The following is a 27,924-nucleotide window of genomic DNA, read 5'->3' as shown; positions in this document are numbered from 1 at the left end:
GTCCTTCAAGTATGCGTTGCTGCTGGGTGGGTACACGGGCAGGGTGTAGAGCGGGTTTAGGTGGTGGTCGAACACATGAAGGGTGTGCGAGCCGACGATTTTGGGATCCCCAGACGCCGCTGCAATCACGGCATGAGGGCAAAAGTTCAACCCCACCACTGTCGGCGGGCACTCCACAAAGGCCAGCGTGCTGACTGTGGTGGCTGTTGCTGCTGAGCTGTTGGCAAAGACCGACACGCGCCACCGCTCGTACCAATGCGCAACCGCTGCATCTTCTTCCGGTGGCCATGGCTTGCAGCGCGGCGCGGGCGGTGCGGCGCCTGCCACCTCCGCCGATGGCGACGGCGCGGAGGGTGCATAGAAGTCCGGCGGTGCTTGTAGACTGATGTCCGCCAGCTGTATTCGCGCTGCTGCACTGCGTCGCTGAACCCCGGTGAAGGCTACGAGACTGCACTGCTTGTACAAGCTCAGCAACCCCACTCCGCCATACACCACGCATCGGCAAACTTCTTGCACCATTGAGTTGTGTACATCTGCGCCCAGGAGACTTGCAGCTTCAGCGGAGTGGGCGAGGGTGCCCTGAGAAGCCGAGGCACCACTCAGGTTGCTGAAGAGAGGCTCGATGCTGTAGATGAGGAACCCGTCTGTTGTGCCCACACCAATGTTCCGACCTGAAGCTGACCACGTCACACACGTGACGGTGTGAAAGTCAAACGGGAGAGAGGGAGCGGCAGGTGCTAGAACGGTGGCTGCCGCCTTTCTTTTCCCGGTCTCTGGTGCAGCTTGGGTCGTCATGGGAGATGACGGCATCGTTGGTGCAGGGCAAGGTGCGAGCAACAGGTGCCGGGGAGGCCGACGGCACGACTCTAGCAGGCGCACGAGCACTGTGATTGCGCTCAAAATAAAAAAAAGTAGTGTAGGCGCCGTGCGCACTGCGAAGGAGGAAGAGGGAGAGGCCAAAGAAAAATGGTAAACAGATAGAGAGGAGGTAGCGCAAGGGGCCGCTCGTCGAAAACAAGGAAGCCATGAAAGGGAGAGTCACGGACCACAAAACCTACTCGTCCTGTAGTTGAAAGCAGGAGCTGCAATACAGCAGCCGCCACCGCCTCAGCACAAGTGAAGCGCCGGGCGTGATCGTCATTGTCTTCAGAGAGCGCGCGTGACTTTAAATGTTGTGTATCCACCGATGCCATACCGGTCAAAAAAAATATTCCTCGTAGGCCTTCCCTTCATGCCATTTGCAGTGTAAGCATGCTCACGTTATATATATATATATGTATATGTATTGTGTCATCTGTGAAGTAATTTCATGAGGATGCGCATTGCCCCATCGCCGCACAGCCTTTATTCTCACTCGCACCTCTGTTAACTTTTTCTTTTTTTTTTCGTGCACCATGAAGCGCACCAGGCGATCTGGCCATGCCGAAGCATCTCCTTGAGGAGAGTACACAGTGGGGATGCAAAGCAGTGAAACGTAAGGAGAGAGAGAGAGACATGCCTTTCACTCTAGTTATACTCCAGTGGCATTTTTTTTTCCGAGACAAACCCCGCGAAATATCCGCACTGCTTAGCGAATGCACTCACTCACTCTGCATGCTGCTTCAGCGAACAGAAAAGGACTGACGGATGTTCTCTTCTCGATGCGACATCCGCCGCACCGCGTCACTGCAGCCTTTGCGCGCCTGCTCGTGGACGGTCGCTGCTGAGGATGCCCCAGAGACCGCAGATGGGGACTGGCAACGCGCAGCGTGTCGCCGTTGCAGTGAGGCTTTCATGCACGACTGCTCGTGCAGCGAGGAGACCGAAAGACTGCGAAGGTGAGCATGCTCAGTCGCAGGTGAGAGAACCCGGACCGCGACAGGGGCGGTCTTGCTTGCTGGCGCGTTCGTGCTCGATTTCAGCTGCCACCGCCAGTTCAACATGTGCGTACAGTAGGCGAGTCGTGCGGTGGCGTCTTCACACAAGCAGCTCAATGACAGCCACCGAGGCGGTAATACACATGCCGCTGTCGAGTGATCCGATACGTTCGTGTTTGCGGATGATGCTTCGCGAGCTGACCGGTACCGCGCCTGCCGGTAGCGAGGGAGATCGCACAAGAGGTCCCACTCTTGGGTAGGCGAGAGGACGCACACGCGTTGCAGCTGATTCGCAGGAAGACACAACGGGCTGTTGCAACGTTCCGCCGCATCGTGCTGCAGTTGAAGGAGTTGGTCCACCGACTGCAGAAGTGCTTGGCGGGCCTGCCGCTCCTGAAGGGTGAAGGCGGCTGTTTCATTACCGCTGCTGCCCGCCCCACTGTGGTCACCAGCACCGGCGCCAGCTGCTGCTGATGGCCGCCAGTACGCACTCTGCTTCACCACCCACAAGGAGGAGAACGGGAGAATAGCCGTCGGCACTGCTGTGGCGTCGCGGGCTGCGCAGGTGACGTCCGTCATACCAGAGGAGGCACGAATGTCTTCCATCCACAGGCGCAGGTGACTTCCACCCAACAACGGCTCTGTCAAAAATTCTGGCGTGCACAGCTCCAGGGGCGGCGCGGCGGCCTCACAGTCTGGAGCATTTGCCGGGGCGGAGGCGGAGAAGAGGGAGCCACGATGCCACCACCAGCGATATGTCGAAAGCGGAGGTGACGACGACGTGGTGGCTGTTTGCACCTCCGTCCAGTGACGGGCAAACAAGCTGCTGAGCAGCAGTGCATCGATGCTCTGCTTTGCATGCTGCGAACGCACTTCTAGTATCTCAGCTTGCTCTGACCTCTCCCCCATCTTGCTTTTCTCACGGGTAGCAGACGTGGCGCAGGTAGGTTCCCGCTCGAGCGAGTGCCAGCGCTTGCGCGCTTGAACGTAAAGTGCGAACCAGTCCCCGTACGGGACGTGAGTGATGTCACGATGCGGACTTGAGAGAAGCTGAGCTGAGAATCGCGAAACAAAAGCATCATGAAGGGATGGGGCCTGGCTTGTGGTGGTAAAGGATGCAGCAGCAGAGTCGAAGGTGGCTGAGGACGTCGTCGCGTGTCGGGCTGGGCACTGTGGGTTTGATGTCCTCATGCCATCCACAACCTTGCCGCTCCGCACGCCTCGCCACAAACCTCCTCGCTTGGGGAAGCCCAGCAAACGCCTACACAAGGCTCGACACTGCATTACTAGTAACGAAACAAAGAAAATAGTACGAGCAAAGACCGCACGCTGGGTGGCGCCAGTGCGCTGCTGTCCGTCAACGCGTGGTTTGTGCAGCAAGAGGGGAAGCGGGGTTTGTCGAGCTCAAGAAAGTAAAGGATCCATTTGATGCGAAACAAGAGACCGCGAGGGAGCCGGTGGTAAGACTCGTACTCATGCTCGGGCCAGAGGCTTAGAAATGCCTGCACACACGCAGAGGCGTACACCTATACATTGATGCGTATGCTTCACCATATTTGGGCGAGGAGGGGTGAGTATCTTGCGGTTGCGAGCCGTCACCTTTCGCGTTCTCCACACTGATGAACACTTCCGTCGAGAGAGTGCAGGAGTTGACAATTCGGGAGGAGGGCGGTCCCTCGTCAGCCGTTGCCGATTCCGCTTTGCCCTCATTTTTTTTTGTTCCTTTTCACAACTCACAGGCAGAGGGGGTGGAGTGCCCACTACGGCTGAGGTTCCCTTTTTGTTTCACCTTTGCTGTAGCGCTCCTTTTTATTTGTCAACCTGTGTGTCCGGGGAAGGGGGTCGCGCATATTGCCTTCTCACCAATGGACTTTGTACAGGTAGATACTATGCCATCGTGTCGAGAGAGAGGGGGGGACGCGCCACAACATAGACGCAAACACAGACACACGCCAACTCGCACGCGTAGAAAGAAATACAGCAGAGGATGGCTGGAGTGGATACGTTTTCCCTTATCGCCCTATATGCTTCATTCCGATTTTTTCCCCCACTAGAGTTCCCCATTGCCAATGCTGATGGTCTCGTGGTTGGTCAAAATCAGAAAGATGCCGTGAACGCTGCTCTGGTCGTGTAGAGATGCGGGGAGAGCACACAGGAGAATGAGGCGGGAGGGTGATGCCTTAGCGGGTATGCGTTGGGGACTCATCATTTCCCTCGATGGCATTCTTGTCTGGAGTGGGGTAGTGGTGGCCCGAAAAGGGAGAACGTGAAAGAATCGGCTACGGTGTGGAAAGTCGCGTCTTACTCTTTACTTCCTCCTCTTTCAGTCACTGCGCCGCCCTGTGGTGGGCGCGTGGAAGTGGGATGACACTGACCGCACCTGCGAATGTCTTGGTACAATACGGCGCCTCAACGTCGACAGGAAAGGCAAGGATGAAAAACAAGCAAGCAAACGCCAAAAAGAGAGATGCATCAACAATAGGGACGTGACAAACGAACACAGAGGTGAGGGTGCGTAGCTGGCATAGTGAACTGTGACGAGACCGCGAGAAAAATGGGGCCGGGCGAACGGCGAGGGGGGTGGGGTGGGGTGGGGGAGGAGAGACGGTGACGAGTGTCTGTGAGTTGAAGTACATAGTTCAGAGCAGAAGTAAAAGAGATATGATATTCTTACCGTGACACCAAAAAAAAAAAAGCAAGAACCAACACAAGGTGAAAGAACAGGACTGAGAAGGGGTGGGGATGGCGGACTCGGTGGGACGCTCGTGACCGCTTCCCTTCTCCCACCACTTCCTATGCGTAGCCATTTGTTTAACTCGCGCAACCTTTCTACCTCTACTCTCCCCCTCACCAGGTCGTTGGCTGGAGACACAAACACGTGTACTTGTCACGATTGCACAGTCAAGCACCAAAGGCGCACTCCAGAAGCTAAACTTTGTGTGACACTGCCGGATCTGTCCCTCATGAACGGTCCTCTTGAAAAAAAAACAAATTCGCCACATTACGGATTACCTCGTCCCTGGTAGCGCCCTTTGAATCCTCGAGTTCTTGCAGATGCCACTCTTCGCCGAGGCGCGCAGCTCCTCGATGGCCGCCTTGCGGTCGCCGGCCCTGAACACCGACGTACCGGCGATCAGGATGTTGGCGCCGGCGTCGGCCGCCTGCTCCGCCGTGCTGGGGCCAATGCCACCATCAACACCAATGTTTAGGTGTGGGTAGTTGCGACGCAGCTCGGAGATGAAGCTAAGCCGCTCATGCATAAAAGACTGGCCACCAAATCCAGGCTCCACAGTCATGACCAGCACCTGATCCACGTAGTGGCCCTCAATTAGATCCTTCAGCTCTTGGGTGAGATTTGTTGCCGGCTTCACTGCCACACCGACCTGCATTCCATGAGCGCGAATGTACTCCGCAACATCCTTGCTGTCATTCGTTGCTTCAATGTGGAAGGTATAGCCGGAGCCGCCTGCCTTGGCTATGGAAGGGACCCACTGCTTAGGGTCACTCACCATGCAGTGAACGTCAAGAAACACATTCGGAAAGCGCGCGCGCAGAGAGGAGACGACGCCGGGGCCGATGCTAATGTTCGGCACCATGTGCCCATCCATCACGTCAACGTGAATCCATTCCGCTGCGCCACCCGCCGGTGACACGACGCTCGCCACCTCGTCGCCGAGCTTGCAGAAGTCTGCCGCGAGAATGGACGGGTCGATGATGGCCTCCAGCGGCGCCTGCGGCTTCTCGACGGCGTTCAGCCACGTCGACTTGTCCTCGTGGTTGTAGCGGTTGAACTCCGTCATTGTTGAATAAGAAAGAGAAGGGGGCGGCTGTCTATGTGGTTGAGGGGCCGAGGTGGTGGTAGTGGGGAAGGTGTCGATGCGAAATGTGAAACGACGGAGTCGAATGCGCGTGACACAATCGCTAGTGTTCTGGAGGTGTTTGCGGCCGATCTACAAAAGGGGCTCTGCGCCGTGACCGAGGCGCGTACAGACTTAAAGCAAGAGAAGGGAGAAAGGAGAGAGTGAGCGAGCTAGAGGAGTGTAAGCAATACCAATAATATGAGGTACAACAGCAATAGTAGTTGTGTCAAATCGAGTGTTGTCAGGAAGTACGCCGTAGATGTGCGTGCGTGCGTAAGTGGGGGTACTTTTTCTGTTGTGCAAGTGTACAGCTGGTACGGGGCGTTTTTTGTTTTGCGCTGTGCCTACGCTCCCTAATACTGAGATGGATTGCTATTTGTGTAGAGTGCGGCGGATGGAGCTGTTGAGTACGCGAGATGAAGAAAGAAGGAAGAAAACACACCATGCGAAGGGAAAGAGCAGATGTGCGCCGTGCACATGTATGCGTGTGTAGGATAGCAAAGGGATGAAGAGGGAAGGGAGGGAGGGGAGAGGATAAGGCGAACGTAAAGGGTGCTGCTATACTGCATGATAACGAGCGAGTGGGCGAGGGACGCCGCAGCACCATCTTCTCCAGCATTCTTTGTTTCTTCACGGTATAGAAGAGTCGAGGTCAGCATCAACTAGTGTGTGTGCGTGTGGAGAGGGGAGGGTGAGGACATTTGAATTGGGGAGGAGGAGGGGAGACCGAGGAGGGCTTGCAACTCGTAGGGCGGGCATGTATATATATATATATACGTTTCCTACATTACCCGCCACCCCTCTTGTGCCTGCCTCCTTGGAAGCACCCATGGTCAGCTGCGCTATCTCCAAGTGTTCGTTTCTACCAAACTCTCATAAAACGTTGTCTTTTTTTATCAGTACAAGACAGCGAGCAATAAAAACAGAGAAAATTGAACCACCACCTCCTCTCCTGCGTAGTCTGAGCCCTCCTTCATCACGCAGTGAGTGAGAGAGAGACGAAGGAGCACACCCGCACACGTAGGCCGTCACCATCCCCCTCCATAGGGCGGACGCAAAGACGCATGTGTATGTGTGTGTCTGTTGTTGTGACAGAGAACAAGTGTGTGTGTGTGCTGATGTATCGGAGGGAGGGGGGATCAGGGAGAAAGCGGCAGGAGTCAAAAAAAAAGTGGCAGAACGCAACAGCGAGCTTCGCCTCACCGCTTTGGGGTAACATCCTCATCTTTTGATTCGCTCTACACGTTGCTATTCATGCTGCGCAGCGAGGGCGATTGAAGCTCCGGGAGGCAGTGATTGACCTCGCTCGGAGCGGACTGGTCATTATGCAGCATAGTACTGCTCGAGCTAGGGAGATTGTGGTCGTCCTTGTCGCTGTTGTTGCTACTGGGTGTGTGGTAGCCAGGGCGGCGCCTGACCGTCGTAATGAGGCGCATGCCTGCAGCGCTGCCCGGATGAGTGGCAGCTGCAGCTGCCGGGGACACCTCTTCAGCCCCATTCGCGACTGCTGCTGTAGGCGGTGGCGCAGGGTTGCTGTGACGCCTCAACGGATGACCGAAAGAGCTGCTCTTTTCTCCCTTGACCGAACCCAACTCGCCATGGGTCGCGCCGGCCGCTGACGATGCTGTGGCATCCCGCTCCCGCTCATCCCCGGCACCCTCATCGTCGTTGTCGAAGTTTGCACCTTCCCACATCGGCTTTGGACGATTCGTGCGCTGGAAGGGTACCAGTGTAGTGAACGTCGACACCGACCGCCTCGACTGAATGAAGCTGTTGTTGCTGCGCTGCAGTTCCTCCAGACAATCGTACAAGCGCTTCTCCACCTCGAGCTCCGACAGCCGCTGCTTTTCAATGATGGGCTTGCTGCGCTTGTTCTCAAGGTAGCCGCACGCGACTGTGATGATGCCGGTCAGGATTGTGCAGATGATGAGGAAGTTTTGCCACTTGCCCACCATGGCAAGCGAGCAGAGCAGCAGCAGGCACAGAACGAACACGTTGAAACTCTGCGGACCAAGGAGGCGACCGATGCGATTGCCCACAAACACGCCGGCGAAGCCAAAGATGACCACGTCGATCATCAGCGGAATCATGGCCCAGGTGAAGGAGCCGTTCCAGACGGCCATGATAAACCGGACGACGTTACTGGGAATCGACTGGGCACTGAAGTTGACGCGCACAATGTAGTTCGGGGCATCGAAGAGGAGAATGAAGATAATCTGCGGCGGGGCATTCACGCCGGTGAGGGAAGCCATGATACCCGCAAGAGACGCAGCCACAGCCGCGCTGATTTTCGTGCTCATCTTGATCTTTCCGTTTGCGTCGATGTTGCGGTTAATACGGACACGGGTGAAGGTCATGGTACGCGATGGCGAGATCTTTGACGGCGTCAGTTTCGGCACGTTCTCCTCGTTCACGCGCGGCGCCCGCGTCTCGGGCCCCACGAACACCTCGCCGCCGATGGTGCTGAGGAAAGCCTCGGTCGTATCCGCTGGCAGGCCAGTCCGCGCATCAATCTCGCCGGCTGTGACGCCCTGGGCGATAATCGTGCTACCTCGCATAGCCACGGCCGAGCCATGCAGCATGCTCGAATCCGGCGGCGGGGCCATGTACAGAGTTCTAACATCAAGACTGCCATGACCGCCAGGGGGAGGGGGGCGCATGGCAAAAATACTGTTGTTTGGCACGTTGTGCACAAAGCTGGCGTGCAGATTAACCATACTGGTCTTGAGGCTCAGCTGTGCCTCCTCTTCCAGGGCGTCGGCCTCCACCACCAACTTGACGTTTCGCGACTTCAATTCCTCGACCTGCCTCTTCTTCCGCCAGACGCGGTAGATCATGATGCCAATGTACACGAGGGCAAATAGGAAGCAAGTAAAGCCGAGAATCTTCTTCAGGGTGTCGGCATCAAGCCTCGTGTACAGGATGACGCCGACGACTGTGAGGATGGTGCTCGGCACGGCCATCATGATCGTCATTTGCTTGGAGAAAACGCTGTCGTCGATGCCGAGATAGACGACCAGCGGCGACATAAAGAGCAGTCTAATGTACATGATGAGCGCCACGGCGCGCACCGGTGAGTCGCCAAGCGGGGTTCTATTGAAATCATCGGACAGATTGCAAGCGAGAAGCCACAGGACCTGAATCAGGATGGCATCGCCGATACCTGCGACACCCTGAATGATACTGGAAGCAAAGTTGAACACTGCCAAGGTGACGTACACAAGGAACGTGGTCGTCTGCTCGTTCGTCATTGTTGCACGCGTCTGTGCGTAAGTACTGCAATGAGGTGAAGAGATTTGAAAGGGGAGGGGGAGGGAAGGAATAAGTGCTACTTCCCTCGCAAGAGAATGCACTGTCGTTTCGAGAGGTGATGAGACAAAGGCGGTGGGCAAGCCTGGGTAACGCAGTAGTGAGTGAGAGAGAGAGAGAGAGCGCGGTTCTTTTTGAAAACGCCGCGCTTAAAAATCAAACAAGAACGTGATGGGCTTTCAATCTTTTACTGAAAACGATGCCACTGGGGCGTAATGGAAGCACCTTGGCACGACACAAACGCGAAGCGCGCGCACACACACACACAAGCACGCTCACCCAACTCGCAAAGAGGGAAGAGAGGGAGTCGAGCTGCTTCTGCAAAAGTGCAGGGTATCGGTGTGTATGTCCCAAGGTTAGAGAGGCAGCAGCAGGAGCAGGAGGAGAACAAAAAACAAAAAGATGCCCCTAAAGGCAAAAGCCGATCAGACACGAAATGAGTGTCTACCCAGGGGAAGAAAAACGAGAAGAAAGCACGAGGAAGATCGCCCACACACCTACACACACACACACACACACCGACGCGCACACGCAAGCGTGACGATTCTTGAGTGAAAGGGAGAGAAGTGAGGTGGCGAAGGTGGGGTGCAAGGGAGGAGGAAGGGAGAAGAAGCAAAAGAAAAAAGAGGAACATCTAAACGGAAAGCAACGCGTCGACTTGTGTTCGTGTAGAGGTTGCAAAAGCTGAGCAACGGTTCTACTTCGATATTTACAGAGAAGCAACGCACCACGAAACAAAAACCACCCCAACAGTGATAGCTCACTCAAGAATGCGCCAATGGGGGAGGGGAGGCGATGAGACCACAACAGAAACGACTGCCACCCCTTTCACAGCACCAGGGAGGGGGTAGGATCACAAGAAAACGCTGGACGTGCACGGGGAGAAAGAGAGGTGACGGGGATACAACAACACACACACACACACACACACACACAAACTAGGAAAAAAAGGAAGAAACCACAACAAAAGAGGGCTGCAGTTGGCAGAGAAAAGAGAGGAGGCGGAGGAGGAGGAGAGCGTGTATGTACGTATGTGCTTGTGTACGTACGTGTGTACAAGGTGGCATATATGCATGCGGAGATCCATCGACAGAGGAGAGAGGCAGAGCGAAACTGCGTGCGCGCATGCGCATCTCTCTCTCTATATATAGATAGATATATCTTTGTGCCAACAGAGCACGGCGGCTACTCGAGTCGAAAAATTGCGTCTGCGTTTGCGGTGCGTCTCGAAAAGACGTTGGGCAGTTTTTGCCTTTGTCTCTTAGTCTGTCATTCCATGCTCTTCACGTGGGAGACACGAGCACTCTCGCAGAGACGCCGAGGACGGCGGTACTTCATCGAAGTAAACACTGCCCGTCCAGCGAAAAAGAGGAAGGGCAGGAAAACCATCCTCAGGCGCCCGCGCACACACGTACTTCTTGGCACCACATCACTATGTAAAGATGCTAAACAAGGGCGAGCAGCAGGTGCGATTCGGGAACGAGGTAGCTGTCGCAGCAGCTCTTCCAGCGCCCCTCCAAGAAAGACTTGAGCTTTCCCACTGCGTCCACGAGCCGCATTGGCTGCAGCGGTGCCGCCTGAACGCCTGCTGTTCTAGAGAAGGGGCTCGAGGCGGACGTGGCCTCGTTCAAGGACCCCCAGTGAGAGGAGTGCATCGGCAGCAAGGACATACCTTCACTCGTCCTGTCTTCGCGAGCCAGCATAGCGGCAAGGTGACTCGCCGTGTCGGCGGAGGTGGACGTCAACAGAGCGGCTGAACAGGGAGCGGAGTGTGCCATGAGAGAGAGCCTGGTATCCTTTCGGAGCGCCAACATCATTTCCTGTAACACACTCCCCATTTTCAGCAGGCAGGCGGCAAAGCCGTAGAGCGCGACGGACAGCTCCGGGGCGGTGGCAAAGTACGAGGATGACGCAGGCGTTGACGAGACGGCGGCAATACCGCTCGCTGACGGAGGATGTCCAGGTGCTTCACCTACTTCGCTCGCCCTTTCGAGCTGCGCAATCTTGGATTTGAGCTGCTCCACCTTCTGCGGCCAAGACTGCTGCGTGATGCGGGAGACGACCCCGAGAAGCTCCTCCACGTCTCGCTGGTGCTGGGCAACAAGGTGGTGAACTGTGGAAGCCGAAAACGCCGCCAGTACACCCAGTGGAGAAGTCATCACTGAAGAGGTGGTGTGCACGCAGCTGGGGCCTGCCGTTGTAGCCTCCGGCGGCGTACTTTCTTCCGTGCCCGTATCCATGCAAAGGAAATGCGATACAGGCAGCGCCTTCGCAAAGCACTGCTCACGCCGACGCGCAGCTCCGACCAGCGCGCCTTTCTGCGTCATGATGTTCTCCAGTGCAGAGAGATGGGTGTAGAGGGTAGAAAGCAGGTTCTGTGCCTCTCGGAACGTTTGCACTGCCTCAGATACGCATTTGTCTGTCCTCATTGTGGCGGCGGCGACGAGGAAGTGCGTGGGTGATGCGCTTGTGCCTGTGCTGGCGCGAGTGCTTCTCAGATAATCATCACGCTCGTTACGATGCACCAGAGAAAGGAGAAGGGATAGTAGATAGCATAAGGCAGTGAGAAAGGTAAGGGGTAGAAGAGTGGGGAGGGGCAACACAAATGAGGCGGCCGAGTTGAGTTCATTCCATCAGCATGACAACGCCTACGGGAGAGCAACACCAAATACGATTCGCCTCCTTCCCCATCATCGCCGACTGTGCGTGCGGGATGCGCCATCGTCCGCAGGGAACGGCTTTAGGAAAGCCAAGGGGCCTGCGCACATATCGCTCTTGCCTCCTCCACTAAATCAAGTAAGGGAGAAGAAGGCGAGGATGTTTGGAGGAGAGTGCTGGCGGGTGGAGTTTTCATGTACCCTCTGTTGTTGTATGCCACCTGTATTCGAGTTGCCCGTTTTGAATACCTCCGGAATACGCCAGTTTTGACACACACACACACACACACACACACACACACACACACATGCACGCACGCAACGCGACAACAGCCGTAGTTGCTGCTTTACGTCTCCGGCACACGCGCACACACGCGTGCATACATATATATATATATACATATACATATGTATGCCGAACACAGCGCGACAGAGAAGTCAAAGAGTAAAAAGCCACTCGGGCGAACACTACTGTAGCACGAAGAGATTATGCGATGAAGATCACATGCTCACAGAGAGAGAGATGCAGGCAGACCGACGTCCACACAGACACTCGCTCATAAAGGGAAGATCATGCAGGTCTTCCATTCAGGTGCCATCGACGGCAAGCAATCTTCACCGACAGTGATCATCCACTGCCACCGCGAGCAACTTCGTGAAGCTCGCATACAGGGAAAGAAAGAGCTGAAAATGTACGAAAGAAAACGAACAGAGAAGAACAATGCAGACGAAGACAGAACAAAAACAAAAAGAAACATAAGCGGAGCGCACACCCACACAGAAGAGTCAAAACAATGCACAGGCCTCAATGCCCCCCCCCCCCCCCACCCATTCTCCTCTCCTCTCAGGCAAAACGCAACCATCAGAGGTAGACGCGGAGCAGGTAGAGGGAAGGGGGAAGGAAGAGGACTTCTACGAATGTAGGCGGTGAGAGAAAAATCATTGCCAACACGCAAGCACAGATGTAAACGGAGAGAGCGGTGCACGGTAGCGGGATGAAGAGAGAAAGAAAAGGTGGCCACGAGGCATTCTCAGCCCGAATCTATTTTCGCTTCTCGGCACCGTTTCCGAGTCTTGCACACTGTGGCAGTAGGCGGAGAAAAAGAAGGCGACACACCGCCTCTAGCTGCGCAGAGGCCCGAGTGCTGCGCCCTCCTTGCGCATCATGGCGTGAACCTTGGGGTGGCGCATCACCGTGTTGTAGTGGCGGTACACGGCGCGGTACTCCTTGGAGAGGGTCTGGCCGTGCTTGCGGTTGCAACGGTACACCAAATGGATCGAGAAGGCGACGGCCACATCGGCGATGGACAGGCGCTCACCGACGAGAAAGGTGCGCACGCTCAGCACCTCCTCCAGTGCAGAAAGCACAGCCTTCACCTTATCGAGGGCGTCCGCCGGTGCGTCGCTGGTAGCCTTCTCGTACGCCATACGGATGTACGGCATGTTCGCCGCGTCAATCTCCGTGCTAGAAAAGTCGATCCACATGTCCACCTGACTCGCCTCGAACGGCGTGCGACCGTAGGGGTGCACCGAGCCTTCATTCTTCATGCGCGCCACGTAGCGCAGGATTGCATTGGCACCGAACACGCAGACACCAGAACCGTCACCGGGCGCCAGCACCGGGTACTCGCCACACGGGTCGCAGAAGTTGAGGAAGTCAGCGTCGGTGCTGGCCTTGTTCTCGTCACACGGCTCCGCGGTAATCTCCACACCCGCGTACGCCGCCGCCGCGAGAATCTTCTGCGCTGGAGCGTTATTGGCGTTCTTTTTGTAGAGCAGATGCATCGTGAAGACAAGACACGCACAAGCAGACGCACGCAGATGCGACGGAAAGGAAGGCAAGCAAAACGGGGCAAACAAACGAAGTATCGAGGAGGAATAGCCGCCGGTCTCGATGATGATATCGTGCTGACGTTAACGGTAGATAGAATGGGGGGGGCAGCGGTAAGGGAGTGGAGACGAATGGAATGGTGGTACCACCGCTGCGAATGTGAGAAGGGCCCGTGAAGTCGAGCAAGACTGAAAGGGATGCTGCTGGCTGTTGCAAAGAGACGCGACTAGTGCGAGTCTCGCACACGTGCTCCTTCCTCTTTCCTTGCTTCTACTGAAGTGTGTGGAGGCGGCAGGTTTCTACTGAGAGACAAGAGTTCACCTGCGCCGGAGCAGCACGTCCGCCGAGGAAGCACACAAGTTTGAAGCATACCGACACATGGATGCGTGCGTGTGTGTCGAAAAAGGAGGGGAAGGTCGGGAGAGAGGAGTGCGGTATTGCCACAAAGGCATGTTGCAGCATGATGCACAATCGCGTGGGTGGCCGAATCAGTCTGCCAGGAGCGCAGCCAAGCCTGCAGAAGGGCTCCGCACGCGTTCATGAGAAAGAGCCGAGATACAAAGCATCGATGCTGCGAAGAAGAACGCTGCCATCCGAGCTGTCCATCAGAAAGACGAAAAAACGCCCGAAGGAAATGAGGGCGTGCCAGCGACAGAGGCGAAGAAAACATATACACAATGTTGGGCCAAACGCGGCCAGCCACCACTCACTCCTTTTTTTTTTCAGCACGAGCGCGCACTTGCTCCGCTCCGGGAACGCTCGCCCTCGTCTGCGTCGAGCAGCGCATGTGTGTGCGTGCGTGTCTGTGGTTCAGCGATGCCACCTTCGCTACATGCCGTCAAGGCCAACGTGAAAAAGAAAATCAGAGCATCATCTCTTGCAGAACGCAGAGCACGAGAAACGGATTTGTGCTCACAGTGTAGGAGATGGCTATGATGAAGCAGCGGTGGGAGTATGAGTGCGTCGGTGATGAGACACCCGGAAAGCGTGACTCTGCTCGTCGACCTCGCGGAGAAACCGCAGAGGTGAGCGAGGAATGAGGGGAAGTTGCGTGCATATGCTACGGCTTGAATTACGCCGACTGAGAAACACGCATAGACACCTAAGCTCGCAACAACACGTATGCTGATGCAGTCCGAGCACAAAAACACAAAACGGTTGACCGTAACAGAGGTGCGCGCCTCTCGCGTTCCCTCATCGAGGCTACAGATAATGTGAAGCCCAAAGAGACATTGATAGAGTGAGTGGGGGCACTGTGCGATTGAGTTGCATGCACGTGCGTGCGCACACGCTTCCGTGTTGGTGTGTCTTGGAATCATTGAGAGGTGAACCAGGAGAGGACGAAGAGGATACGAAAAAGGAGTAGCAGAATGGGGTGCACGAGCGCGAGGCAGCCGTGAATAATGAGGTGGGTGGTTGCACGAAGCGCTCCTCCATTGACACAGGGGGAGGGACAAGAGAGCAGGCAGAGCTTATAAAGATGAGCACGCATCGAGTGCCTTGTGCTTTTTATCGTTTGATCTGACTCTCGAGTCTGAATTTAAAAGTCTACACGGGTGCGAGTGGAAATCCAAAGGTGACGCATCTCGACTGAAAGCACATACCCATTGCAGAAACACGCATCCACGCGCCACGAAACACACGCAGTCATGTTTGAGACACAAAGCCGGTGCCTATGCGAGCGTGGCGATATGCAGTCGCTAGAGAGCTAAACGGGGGGGGGCAAGCACAACACCAATTACATGGCGGTTAGGAGGGCTAAGGCACCCCCATGTACAATCGGTAAGAGGCGATGAGTGCGAGAGAGGGCGAGAACAACAACAGCAACAACAAGAGATCCAACATTGACATCGCTTCAGGAGACAAGAAGAGTAGAGCCATGTGGAAAAAGAGCGCCCCCCAACCTCCCCAAAAATCACGAAACACGATTTACAGTGACACATACACAGACTTGTGTAAGGGCAATCAGTTTCGGGAAGGGGTAAAAAGGCAAACAAACTCACATGAGACATGCAGACAACCGTAGACCGATGAACATGTCGAAGTGTGGAGGGTGAATGAGGAGGGGGAGAGGGGGGGGGGAAGTGCTCGCAATGCCTCCAGCTTCAAGTCATTTGTCCAAATTCCTGCGGTGGAGCGTTATGCATCTGCACACAATATACGCCAGCCGAAAAGTGCACATACACTCACAGACTCAGAGGTCTTTCATGCGCCTCGGTCCCCCTATTTGCGTTCATGACCCCTTTGCATTGTGCACCAGGACGCGCCCGCAGCGCCATCCTAGCCTCTCCTTTTTGCCCGATCTCTTCTGTGCATCGCCGAGGCTAATTCATTGAAGGCGGGAGTGGTGCCGGTCTACCTAGGAGTGTGGTAGCCCATCACCGCTACACAAGGTCGAAGGCGGAGTCTTGAATGGGAGGACGGCGCATCGACGCATGGCCGACCGACACACCAAACGATGTCAGCAACAGCCAGAAGATGACAGAGCTGCCGCTGGTGAGGTAGAAGCCGACAACACCGAATACAATGAGCATCAGGTACAGCTGCGATATCGTGAAGGCGCGGTTCGCGATGTAAACCATCTGCTCTTCTTCCGAGGCACCTTGAGCGGCGAGGGCGGCCACCATGGCGGAACGACTTCGGATGAACAGGTACCATGTCACCATCAGCACGGCATACACTGCAAACGGCAGGTTGATGAGAAGGATGTAGGAGGAGCACAGCAGCGACAGCACCAAGTAGTTGGCGTAAAAGTAGGGGAGATTTCGGTTCAGACGGTTCACGGTGTCCGTCACCCCAGAGGGCGAGTGGAAGAACGTCGTGTCGAAGAACTCTGACCACGGACGGAGGGCCATAAAATTGCGCATCACGTGCTGGCGACTCACATGGTACAGCTGCTGCACCTTGGCGGCGATGGAAATGTCAGACATGATGATGGAAACATAGCTGGGCAGCGGCTCATCACTCGCGGGGTACGCAAGAGAAGCGCTGTGAGCCGTGGCTGCGTCAGTCGACGCGTCCGCGCCGGCACTGGGAGCCGAGCCTTCCACAAAAGACATCTTCCCGATCATGTCTGCCTTTGCGGGTTTGAAGTCAGCCATCCTACGACGTAAAATATGGCTTTTGCCGAAAAAAAAAAGTATGCTGCTTAGGAGTGGGAGCTAGGAAGCAGGTGCAGAAGCCGAAGGGCGTATATGCATGTACTTGAGAGGGAGAGGTAGAGGGGCTAGGTACTCTCTAGAAACCGAGGTGCAAGAAACGGGAAAGAGGGCTGTTACAAGCAACAAAAAGACAGAGAGAGGCAAATGAAGTGTGTCTGTGTGTGTGTGTGCGCGTCGTGAATACTTTTCCCGCGCCAGCGTGGGAGAGAGCCGAGACGAAAGAAAGAGAGGAGAGAAGGGAGGCGGATAAACGGAGGCCATTGAGCGAGTCCGCATATTGGTCTCCATAGACCCGACTTCTGGGGGCGGTGGGTATGCAACTGGACCGCTTACACATTGAGGGCCATCCCCGCAGGAATACCGCGCCTCTCATTCAAGAGCATTGATACGTATATATATATATACACCTGTTCCTGTGCGCACTGGCGAGAGTGCGGAGCCGCCCGCTTTTTCAGCTTCCACTCTCACCACGTGGAAATGTGAAGGGGTGGGTGGGGGCGTTACTCGGGAGCCACGGACAGTGAAACCAACGATAGAGGCGGGCACCATAAGGTTCCTGGGGACCTTTCGCAGAGAACAATGGCCACGAGAAGCAGTGCTGACAAGCAGAACAAGCATATCACTTCCACTGGACAAAGAACCGGAAAACTCGGCCGCGCCCCCGATTTCATCGCGCCGTTGTGTCTCGAGGAATACGTACAAAAGTTAAGCAGAGCAACGTGTCTTTCCTTTTCAATGTACCTGTTCCGATACAGAACGCGAGTCAAACTCCACTTTAACCCCCGGCCCTGTCACGAGCCCCAATCGCGTGGCGCGAGGTAGCTGTGAACACACGCATTAAAGCAATGCGCCGACTCAGCCACCTCAGCACAGGCTCGGCGTCGAACTCTATCCACACCTGCCGCCTCGATGGTTGCCTCACAGCCGCTCACCCATCATGCTGGTCGCCACGTGGCGCGCCCCCCTCTTTGGGTGGTGCAGGCTCCTCACTGTCAGACCGTGTGAGAGGCAGGTGGAATGCGTTCGAGTCGCGCTGCAACTCTGCATATCATCTAGATTATAGAAACGTGCTCACTGTCGCAGGTAGGTTCGACGCAGCGCCGTCCACGAACTGACTGCCCACATCAGCAGCGATGCATCGCTCTGACTTCCTTATGTCGTAGGCACTGGACCCTGTCACCACCAGATGCGGTGCGGCATTGGCCGTGGATAGGGAAGGGGGGGCGGCTGCCTGGCTTCTCCCTACACACAGGAGATACTGTGCCCTACGATACCGCGCGCTGAGGCGCTCCCCCGTCATCCGGGTTTGCTGATGCATAGATAGGGCGTGCGCGTGTGTGTGTGTGGAAGGGGTGAGCCTCTGCGCGACACGCGATGAAATGCAGCTTCGACCTAAGAAGGGAAATACGGAAGGGAAGATGGGAACGGAGGCGATGACTGTTACACAGTATATTCATGCACCTACGGCAGTTGTTGCTTGTGTGTGCGCGCATCACAGTCTTGGGTAGACACAAACACAGCTGAGCGTAATAGGACTGCAGCCCTTAACGTTGGCTGCCGTCTCCCTTCACCCTCATCTACGATGGGCTCGTGCACCCTCACGCATACACAGAGCACAGAAAAAATATACGGCCACATCATTATCTAAGAGGAAGGAGAGAGAGGCTAAAAGCAGAGCTTGACAATCGCCGCGGAAAGGGAGGAAGCGAGGTGCGAACAAAAAAAGGAAAAGAGCACTGTCGAGGAAGAATGCACGCACAAGCCCACCTATCCTCGTTTACAGTCGCCATGGCCTTTGTAGAACACTTCCAGGGCACAAAAGCGTACAGTCGAAGGGAAGAGGAGCGTGAGCAGCATGCGCCGATGGAGTTGCATCGCAGTCGTCCATCTCCAGCCACACAGCTCTTTCTTTGCGTTTCCGCCATTTACTCATTCATGTATCCGCCGCCTTCTCACCTGCCTCCATTCCTCCTTCACGCGAGGACAGGCGCACACGGCAGTGGTTGTGTCGGTCGGTGCAACACACGTACACGTACAAAACGCACGCGCCGTGGGGAGGAGACACGGCTGCAAAGGGAAGGACAGAGACGAAGCACTCAAACGGATGCCATCCACACTATAGAGCAAACGTAAAGACACGAGTACTAGCGCAGAAAACAAAAACAAAACGCCGTCAGCACCGGCAGTCCATGGCGCGCACACTTGCAGAAAGAGAAAGGAAACGCTGCAGCGGGGGGCGCCTCATTCTTGCCATCAGAGCACAGCGCCACTGTAGCGTGTGAAGACGGCAAGTAGCTTTTTTCCCAGCGCCGTCTCGATCCACTGCTGTTGTCGCCCGGAAAAATATCTCAACCGTCAGCGTTAATCCTTTGCCTAGCGCTTCGCCATAGCCTGTGCCACCCGCTTTCGCTCCCGCTCCACGGCGCGCCGGCTTTCTGCCGCCTCGTCGGCGCACAGGTCGCCTTCCAGGTAGGCGAGCACCAGAATAACCAGGCAAATCGCGTACTGCACCATCTTTGGCCGGCACTTCTCGAGGTCCTCGTCGTCGAAGTACGTGGGCTTTCGCATTAGTGCATGGGGAACAATTATGCAGACGTTCAGCAGGAGCACCCACAGCAGCGTGCGCAATCCGTTGAAGAACATCAAGAGCATGACAAAGGCGAACACGAGCAGGTGGCCCAGCTGGCGGTATCTGATCTGTTGACCCAACACCACCACGCTATCGCCGTACTCGTGCGTTTTCTTCTTGTGCATTCGGATGGAGTGGATTATCACGATGGCTAGAAAGGTTACAACGAAGAAGGGCGTGTTGCACACAAAAAGAAGCGGCATCGTGACTACGTAGAAGATTTCAATGTAGTTTGAAGAGTAGTATGGGATGTTCAGGTTGAGCCGCCACGCAATCTCCTTCGCCTTGCGCGGCAGCTCCATCTTGTGAATGTCAGCGAAGTCCGTCATCCATGGCAGACGGTCATCCTCGATCATCTTGTAGAAATTGCGCAGATGCTGCACGTGGCACCCGATTTCGTCGCGAAAGGCAAATGATTTCACGTTGGAGCTGCTGAAGTAAGACACGGGGATGCTGCCGAGTGAGCATGTTGTTCGTTTTGCGCCAAATCTACTGCTGTCGCTGCCGCCTCGCTTCTCTGATTGGATGGCCTGAGGAGACTGGGGAGCACGGAGAGCGCTTCTGTTTTCATGTGCACCGAGTCGCTGACGGTTATGCTGGAACGCGGGTAGTGCCATGTTACCGGGGCGTTCCAAGAGGTCGCTATCCTCGCTTTCGCCTTCGCTGTAGAGGTCACTGCAGCTGTCGCAACTGACGCTGCCGCCGTGGCCACCTCGGCGTTGCCCGGACGTGGCCGCAGAGATGCCCGGCGTATGTAACTGCCTCATATGCTCGCACTCCAGGTGTGCAGAGGAGAAGGACGGCGTCTCCTCGATGCTCATAGACGCTGGTGGATCAAAGTTCGTGTCGCTCGCGCCTTGGAGCCTACCGCCTAGCATAGGCGAGTCTGATGCGTTGGACGAGGACATTGTGCAGGGGGCGGCACTGATATTCGTACTTCCTCTTGCCGCGTTTCGCAGACGGCTTCCTTGTCGATCACGTATGCGCTTGTATGTAGCCGTGCAGATGCCGAACCGCTGCTGTTCTTGATGTGGCGCCGTAGGTGCAACCAAGGCGCGAGAAACTGCACCTCGAACGGAACTCGCGTGTGCGCCTGCGCTTCGCTTGCGGCTTTCCTCTTTTCACGAGGCGGAACAGAGAACCAAAAGTTGTCAAGCACACTAGCAGCAAAAAACGTTATGAGATCACGCGTGCTGAAGAACCGACTGAGGCGCGAAGAGAGGCGTGCATCGAGGAAGGCGGTGCGAGCGTGGGTGTTTAGGAGATGATGGAGCGGAGAACGACGTCAAAGAGAGTCGATAACGACACGGCAGATGCCTGTATTGCATAGATGTTTGATCACAACCGCCATACGCAGCAGAGGGAGTAGGGCGTGCGTGTGGGAAGGGGGCGTGTGCCTACTACGGCAGTTGAAAAGGTGGCTGCCACACATCGAGGCATACACGTTTATAAGCTTTCAGAGTGGCCTCTTTTCTCCTAGCCAATGCGTACATTGCATACCTCTGCGGTGCCACTGTGTGCGTCATCGCCCTACGGCCACCTAGACTAACGCGACAGCCTTCTTTGCTGACGCACTCCACGGCCAAGAGCTCCGTTGAACAGCAGAAGGGGAAAGAGCCAAATGCGAACGCGCGCACTCCTCAAGGCGACAAAGGCCAGTGAGAGCGGGAATACGCTGTCGCTCCACCTTGCGTTCCACCTTCATGGCTTCAAATCCTGTACCTGCTGCTTCAGGTGGACAAGCACAGGCGATGGAATCCACTGCTCCGCGTGCTCTTGCGTCAGGACAGCGCATGCGCTCTTCATGGCACTAGCGCGCTCCTTACCTGGGGCCGGACAGGGGGCCTCACGGTGGGTGCGCCAGCGATGCTGGCCGTCGCGTCTGCCGTCGTGCACCTGGCCAGCGAGATCGGAGGGAGACTGCTTGGATCTCAGCATGCCGGGATGTGTCTGACAGAACGCGTTGAAAAGCTGCACAGCAGCTTCCCACTGCCCAGCCTGCCGAAGCAGGCGCAGCTGAAAAAGAAGGACGAGAGCAGGATCGTGCGCTGGCGCCGCTGCGTCACGAAAGGCATCCAGAGCGCTTCGCCAGTCTCCAGTCCAGAGAGCGGCGGACCTGGCACGCGTAACTTTCGCCGCTGAGGAGGAGGCCGCCTGCTGCGCCTCTGCGATGGCCCCGCCCTCCCTCGCGGTGGTGTTGCGCAAGACACACGAGGCCACGTAGCTGCTGAGCTTCGCGTGCTTCAGAAGCGGGTAACGCAGGGCAGACTCTTCTCTCCGCAAAAGTTCCCACCAGAGCAGCACCGACGAGTAAGCGCCGGCATCACGCAGCGTCATAACCAATGGCACAGCTGCCGACGGTGTCATCGCAGCGCGCGCTTCTGTGTCGAGAAGAAGCTCAGCCGCCAGGTCACTGCGCCGCAGCCGGTGACACGCCTCCGCCACAACCTTTATGACGACACTGTCCAAACGCAGCACCCTCGCCGTGGCACGTGACGGTGGCGTGCGCGTCAATGCTGGTGAAGCCCCTTGCGCGCTGTCACCACTCCTGTGCAGCAATACGAGCGTGCGCACCAGTTGAGCTACTTCGCCTCGTCGGTTATGCTGGAGGAGGTGCCGCAAAAAGGCGGTGAAGAGGTGTCCTGAAACGCACTCCGCCGGAAGTCGCCGTAGAAAGGTGAGCGAGGTTGCCCAGGCATCCGCGGCTTGACTGTTGCTGGCCAGTAGCTTGGTAAGGTCATCCTCTGCGCGCTGCACATCCGAGGCGGCTCGCGCATACAGTGAATCGGCGTGCGGGTCGGAGACCGTTTTATTTCCAGGCTCGCTCGAAGGTCTGTGTGATGCGACCACGTGTGCGTCTGAGATGCCGCGCAGAGCCGCGTCCGATAGCGCCGTCAGCTGCTGTATGGCGGCTTCTGTTTGCTCTAATGTGGTTACGCCGGTGCAGGATCGGCGCCGGGGAAGCTCAGCGCGACACCATCGCAAGAGGTCCTCGACACATGCCGTTCCAGCATCCGACTCGACAGAGGATGCGGCTACAGGGGCAACGAGCGGCTTCGTCAAGGCTCGACCTGCCGGTTCTTCACACGGCGACTTGCCCCGTCCGCAGAGGCCTGGCGCGCTGCCAAACACGCAAAACGCCTCTTCGGCTAGCGCCAAAGCGCACTCAAAGGACATATCTTCCGTTCCGCCCCTCCCAGCACGCGCAGATGCAGTCGGTCGTGTGACTGCTGCAGCGTTGCCTACAGCTGCTGCTGAGCTGCCGCTGCAGCAGGCCGTCAGGACATGCTGGTATGCCCGGACGCGCGCTGCCAGATACGCAGACGAGTACGGTTTGCGCCCCCGCGCGGCAAACGGCAACGGGGCATCGCGCAGCACCGCAAGCGCAGCCATCCACTCCCCCTTGCTGGAGAGGGCGCTGGAGAGACGAAAGAGGTTCGAGGCCACCTCCGCCGCAAACGACGAGCCGGCACTGGTGCTGGCGCTGGTGCTGCTACTGCTGCTCTGACTGGCTCGAGGGAGCTTCAGTGCACTGAGGGCTGCCTGCCACTCACCCTTCGCTACGCTTGCCTCGATAAAGAGTGTGACCACATCGCGCATGACGAGAGGCTTGAACAGACTTTACCGTGGAGAGAGGTGAGGGCGGGGGTAGGGACTGCTCAAGGCAGCCACTGGAAGTGATCGATAAACTTGAATGAATGCGGTGTGGGCGCACTTGCGTGTGTGTTCGTGGTCCATGATAGCCTGATTGAGAGAAAAAGGAGAGACACAAGCACGACAGAGAGGGCCAGGGATGCAACAGTAAGGGAGCATATCTGTCAAACAGGCGGGAGGCCTGACAAGGAGCCACAGCGGAGTGAGTGCGAGGGGAGGAGTGACAAACACGCCTCATTTGTGTGTGCTGAGAGAGCTCGAGTATGCTCCAGGGTGGGTATGTGCGTGCGCGGTAGTTTGCTCTGCGCCACGCATCCGCCCCCTTCCTTTCAAAGGGCACACGAGCAAGACAGTCACTGGGGCGCGCCGCTGTAGATCATTAAGAGATGCAAGGACGAAACACTGCTGCATCCGTTTTCTCTTTACACTAGAAAATGCACGCGTTTATGGGGGAGGGGCAGCACACCAAGGCGCTGGTCACCGTATGCGTGGGAATCGCACTTAACGGAGAGGGGTCAATGTGCTGCCTCTACCCCCCCCCCCCCACACACACACACACACATGCGCCTGCACACACACGCTCGCCACCGCAAACGGTGCAGGCGCCTGAGGTACCTTTGCTGATGTGCATGCGCCGGTGCCGAAGGGGGAAAAAGAAGGATGAGGGCGCTTTCATGCACAGCACACATCGACCCACGTCTTCGCTGCAGAGATTGGTGCACTCTTGCAATCTCTGCATGCATCTGCTTTTTGTTTGGTCTCCCCGGCGGGTTGTCCGCTCTCGTTCTCGCTAGCTCTTCCTCGAAAAAAACCAACAACGAGGCAGCAAGAACACACAGCACAACATCTGACGCTGGAAGTAAAGACATTGGCTGCTACTGTTTCAGGCAAACCCACACACGACATGTGTGCCATCAAAAATCAAATCCTCTCAAGGAGGAAGTAAGCACGTAACAAAATAAAAGCAACAGAGGTGCTGCATGTGCAGGCAGACAAGCGGTGACGCAAACACACACAGAGCGACAGAGCAGCGAAAAGACGAAACGGCAGCCAAACCAAAACAGTCGTGGACCCGGGACCAGAGAGCATTACACATCTGCCCATGCACACCTTGCAGACTCTATCCCGGCACTAATGATGTACACGCATGTGTTTGCGTGTCCCCCTTGCCCACCTGTATCGTGCACGCGGGTGGAGAAGCACCTGTGCACACAAAGACACACAGGAGCGAGAAGGAGCAAAAGGTCTTATAAAGACTCAGCCCCACCCCCACCCACTCAAACAGGGTCCGTGTGCAGCACCCTCTGCCATGCATGCAGCGCTCAGTACCATGAAAAGCGCACAGACGCACACGCGCAAGCATCCAAGCACAGCGAACACCCCCTCCTAGGCAAACAAACAAAAGAAGCAGGCTCCGCGTCGTCTCCGTTCATGTCATTTGCACCGCTGCCGCACACGCACTGGGGCGCTGACACGGTTACTCGTGCGAGACCTCGATAACATCGCCGCTCATAAGGTGATAGTGGCCAAGCGTGTGGCGGTCCTGCAGCTTCGTCACCATGCCATTGCTGTGCCTCACTGTGAGGGTACATCGGGAGAGTGGGATGAGCGTCCTGCGCTGCACTGCGGCGCGCACTTTCAGCACCTTCTCCTTCACCGGCAGTCGCTCCTGCCAGTCCTTTGTGCTGTGCAGTCGATCTTTGACATGAAAACGCACTTGGACGGCCTCCTCAGCCTCATAGATCCAGACCTCTTGCGCGGCGTTGCTGCCAGAGGTTGAGGACGTGTACGGAGCTGTACGGCTGCGCAGTGCCGACGGGAGACCAAGCGTCGTACTTCCCACTAGCGTCGCGGGATCGAGCGACTTCTGCGCTGCTGCAGAAGACACACCAGCACCCTCTGCGCCACCGCTGAACATTTTCCACTCCTGACGCTCGGCCTTGATGCCAGTGCTCTTTTCCACCATAGCCATGATGTCGCTAATACGGTCTGCCGCGTGGGCAGTCACGCTGAACGCCTTCTGGGGCGCCTGCGCGACGCGCACCACAAAGGTCCGCCACATAGTTGACGAGGCAGGGTCGGAGAGGGCGGCCGCGAGGGCCACAGCGGAGCCCTGCGTGGCGGTTGCCGCTGCTGTCGTCACTGGCGCACCAGTCGTCGCCCGGGGTGGCTGAGGAAGGGCTGCGACGTCCAATACGGCCGCGCCTGATCCTGGCGCGTGAAGAAGGGCAGCATGCTGACGCTGCACGTTCGACACCGATTCGTCCACAGTAAGCGGGACGCCGAGTGCCGCCCACACGGCGTAGTTGTGCAGCAGGTACTTCGCGAAGTCGTGGTAGGAGATGGTGCCTACGTCGGCGAAGAGGTCGGCGACGAGGCGCTTCCTTTCTCCTGTCGGCATCTCGATCGTCTTCTCCAGCAGGCAGTAATCCACTATGTACTGCACCTCCTCAGCCGCTACGGCATCCTCGACGTCGCGGCGCAGCGCCACGAAGCAGAAGCGCGCTGCATCCTGCACCGACATCTGTGCCGCGTGGAAGGCGCAGCCCACCATCAGCTCCCGCAGATCTCCGGCAGTCACCTCTGCAACACTTTTGCCGCTGAACGTCGCTGCCAACTGCGCCACCCCGCCGTCGAGCGAAGCGCGGCCCATGAGAACATCGAAGATGTGACGCACATGCTCCGCGGTGGGCTGTGCTTCCAGGATGCACTGCCGCTTCAACTGGCGCCGCGCAGCCTCAGCGACGTGCTGCTGCGACTCCCAAGCAATGGGCTGATAGGCGCCAAGCGGCGCTTGTGGCGGCTGTGACTTCCCCCAGAGCTGTGCCACGTGCTGGTACTCTTCTTGATGAGCTGGGTCATTGATGCGCGTGCACGCCGCGTCCGGGCAGCGCGGCGTATCGGCGGAGAGTGGCTTGCTGGACACTCGCATCGTCACGAGCAGCAAGCCGAGGTCGACGCCGTTGATGGTGCGGACAGGCGCCGCCCACCGAACGTCGCGGTTGCGGGCCGAAGCGGAGGCCAGCGGCGGGAGCGGCAGTGGCACCGCAACGTCATGCGACTTGGTGGGATCGACAACGCTCTGGACAGAGCAATGGAAGACGGCGCGCCGCAGCTCCGTCTCGGCAGACCCTCCCTGCAGCGTCAAACACAGCGGCTGCAGAGGATCGGAGAAAATGAAGCGGTCCTGTCCTCCGAACTCGACGGATGTGGTGTAATGGGCACCGCGCACATAGGCGGTGGCGCGTGCCAGCCACGTTGCCCGCAGTGTCAACCCAACTGGGAACGGTGAAGCATTACCAGAGGGTGCGGAGGAGGTAAGCGGAGGCTCAGTTCCCATCAGCGCCCCACCGTGCGGCACCACTGCCACCTCCCAGCTCATTGTCACAAACCCAAAGTCGTCGAGGTGCTTCGCTTCCAGCAGCGCATTGTCCAGCAGAAAAAGTGGGTCTGCGGTGTCCTGGGCGTTGCGAGGGGCCAGCATCACACGCACCGGGCTTGCGGCGGGAGCAGAGCTGGCACAGTGTGGGCTGAAAGGCGCGTATGCCTCGCCATAGAAGACTGTGCCGTCGACGGACTCGATCGTGACGACCACGTAGTCCACGACGCTTTCGCTGCAGCTACTACCACCCTCCCGTTTCCTACGGCATTGGGCGGAAGCGTTAACTCTGTCCGGAACTGCCTTTCCTGGAATCGACAGTGACGTCAGGGTACTCGTCTCTGTCACGGTAAAGTTGAACGTCTCGTTGAACTTGGGGTGTGCGGTGAAGAAGTGCGGCTTAGACTTGGCCACCTCCTTCGAGTTCAGCACTGTGCGGATTCCCTCCTCCGCTGCGGCGTTGCCGCAGCTGCGAGGATTTGCATTGGATACGGAGGAGGGCGGCGATGCGTGCAGTCTCTTGACCGTGACAACATGGACGCGCGCTACGGGATCGCTGAGCAGCACACCGGCTGTGGAGAGAAACGCCTCGTGTAAGGTGAGGCTAACATTGCTGTCGAAGCGCACCGGCAGCGGGGCGGGGTTGTAGGAGGCCATGCCGTGCCGCAAAGTACACAAGGAAAAAAGAGAAAAGACGACGCAGGCGATGAAGTGAGCGTGCCGATTTCCTGTTGTTTTACCTTGTGAGCACTCTTTCTTCGCTTCTTTCCGTGTGTGTGTGTGTGTGGATGTGTGTTCTGCCGTCTATGCGCCTAGTGTATGTGGCGCCTATCACTCTCTCTCTGTGTTTTCACAGCGTAGCTTCTGGCCGCCACGTCAAGGAGAAACCACCTCCACTCAGAACAGCAGCAAAAAAGAGCTCAACGAATGCAAACCAACCACAAAAAACACAGTTCTATGTTCTCTAGTGCTGTTACGTCTTTTCAGACCCGCCTCCCTCTCCCCAAAAAAAATGCGTGCGCCGCTGAGTTTCTATGATATGTGCGAGCGCCACTGTCGATGCTCGTCGAGGTAGAGTTCACAGAAAGGCTACTCGGGTGCGTGTATGTGTATGCATGTGTAAGCTTGGATGTGCGCCAAGCGGGGCTTGTCCGCTGCTCCTTCTGGGGAGCACCGGGGGTGAACAGGAGCAGCACACAAACACGAAGCAAGAGAAGCAAAAGAGTGTTAAAGGAAACCAGAGAGAGAGATACGGGGAGAGGAGGGGGGGGGTCCCACACCGTTCAAGGCCGAGGAGGCAGTTGGTGGACCACGCATGAGATGCACGCTGGGGGCGTGACCCCCAGCATCGCCAACATCCGTGAAGAGACGAGACAAAGGGCTCTGCCCCCCTACAAGGGTCTCTACCTCACGAAGGCACAGAAGGAGAGAGAAAGCGAGAAGACCCCGCCAAAGTTCTCCATGCGTCTTCCGCTGCGATCTCCGCCCCCCCCCCCCTCCACCCCCGCTCTCCTGCGCGCGTATAATGTGCAGTGCTCGCATGCCTTCCTCGCAGCCGACTCCGCTTCCTAACGGCCCTGCAGCGCCA

General features: G+C 57.0%; 10 protein-coding genes across 10 annotated transcripts; all 10 read right to left on the bottom strand.

The window, feature by feature from the left end:
* Positions 1-1,601: 1,601 nt before the first annotated feature.
* On the bottom strand, positions 1,602-3,140 carry LDBPK_331670 (hypothetical protein, conserved; the record flags this gene model as incomplete). Its single annotated transcript, XM_003863945.1, has 1 exon — positions 1,602-3,140. One exon carries the CDS (start codon positions 3,138-3,140, stop codon positions 1,602-1,604), a length of 1,539 nt encoding a protein of 512 aa, XP_003863993.1.
* A 1,724-nt stretch (positions 3,141-4,864) lies between these two features.
* Positions 4,865-5,656, bottom strand: LDBPK_331660 (ribulose-5-phosphate 3-epimerase, putative; the record flags this gene model as incomplete). The annotated part of the gene is made up of 1 exon (XM_003863944.1): positions 4,865-5,656. The coding sequence occupies one exon, from the start codon at positions 5,654-5,656 to the stop codon at positions 4,865-4,867; it is 792 nt and encodes a 263-aa protein (XP_003863992.1).
* A 1,298-nt stretch (positions 5,657-6,954) lies between these two features.
* On the bottom strand, positions 6,955-8,967 carry LDBPK_331650 (hypothetical protein, unknown function; the record flags this gene model as incomplete). The annotated part of the gene is made up of 1 exon (XM_003863943.1): positions 6,955-8,967. The coding sequence occupies one exon, from the start codon at positions 8,965-8,967 to the stop codon at positions 6,955-6,957; it is 2,013 nt and encodes a 670-aa protein (XP_003863991.1).
* A 1,503-nt stretch (positions 8,968-10,470) lies between these two features.
* LDBPK_331640 (hypothetical protein, conserved) lies at positions 10,471-11,454 on the bottom strand (the record flags this gene model as incomplete). The annotated part of the gene is made up of 1 exon (XM_003863942.1): positions 10,471-11,454. One exon carries the CDS (start codon positions 11,452-11,454, stop codon positions 10,471-10,473), a length of 984 nt encoding a protein of 327 aa, XP_003863990.1.
* Positions 11,455-12,804: 1,350 nt separating this feature from the next.
* On the bottom strand, positions 12,805-13,467 carry LDBPK_331630 (elongation factor 1-gamma, putative; the record flags this gene model as incomplete). Its single annotated transcript, XM_003863941.1, has 1 exon — positions 12,805-13,467. One exon carries the CDS (start codon positions 13,465-13,467, stop codon positions 12,805-12,807), a length of 663 nt encoding a protein of 220 aa, XP_003863989.1.
* A 768-nt stretch (positions 13,468-14,235) lies between these two features.
* Positions 14,236-14,832, bottom strand: LDBPK_331620 (hypothetical protein; the record flags this gene model as incomplete). Its single annotated transcript, XM_003863940.1, has 1 exon — positions 14,236-14,832. One exon carries the CDS (start codon positions 14,830-14,832, stop codon positions 14,236-14,238), a length of 597 nt encoding a protein of 198 aa, XP_003863988.1.
* Positions 14,833-15,897: 1,065 nt separating this feature from the next.
* Positions 15,898-16,443, bottom strand: LDBPK_331610 (hypothetical protein, conserved; the record flags this gene model as incomplete). The annotated part of the gene is made up of 1 exon (XM_003863939.1): positions 15,898-16,443. One exon carries the CDS (start codon positions 16,441-16,443, stop codon positions 15,898-15,900), a length of 546 nt encoding a protein of 181 aa, XP_003863987.1.
* Positions 16,444-19,047: 2,604 nt separating this feature from the next.
* LDBPK_331600 (hypothetical protein, conserved) lies at positions 19,048-19,659 on the bottom strand (the record flags this gene model as incomplete). The annotated part of the gene is made up of 1 exon (XM_003863938.1): positions 19,048-19,659. The coding sequence occupies one exon, from the start codon at positions 19,657-19,659 to the stop codon at positions 19,048-19,050; it is 612 nt and encodes a 203-aa protein (XP_003863986.1).
* Positions 19,660-21,004: 1,345 nt separating this feature from the next.
* LDBPK_331590 (hypothetical protein, conserved) lies at positions 21,005-22,903 on the bottom strand (the record flags this gene model as incomplete). Its single annotated transcript, XM_003863937.1, has 1 exon — positions 21,005-22,903. The coding sequence occupies one exon, from the start codon at positions 22,901-22,903 to the stop codon at positions 21,005-21,007; it is 1,899 nt and encodes a 632-aa protein (XP_003863985.1).
* A 1,531-nt stretch (positions 22,904-24,434) lies between these two features.
* LDBPK_331580 (hypothetical protein, conserved) lies at positions 24,435-26,993 on the bottom strand (the record flags this gene model as incomplete). The annotated part of the gene is made up of 1 exon (XM_003863936.1): positions 24,435-26,993. One exon carries the CDS (start codon positions 26,991-26,993, stop codon positions 24,435-24,437), a length of 2,559 nt encoding a protein of 852 aa, XP_003863984.1.
* Positions 26,994-27,924: the final 931 nt, after the last annotated feature.

Source organism: Leishmania donovani, chromosome 33 (genome assembly GCF_000227135.1).
Source record: "Leishmania donovani BPK282A1 complete genome, chromosome 33".
NCBI classification, from domain to species: domain Eukaryota; phylum Euglenozoa; class Kinetoplastea; order Trypanosomatida; family Trypanosomatidae; genus Leishmania; species Leishmania donovani.
This window is presented reverse-complemented; position numbering and strand designations above follow the sequence as displayed.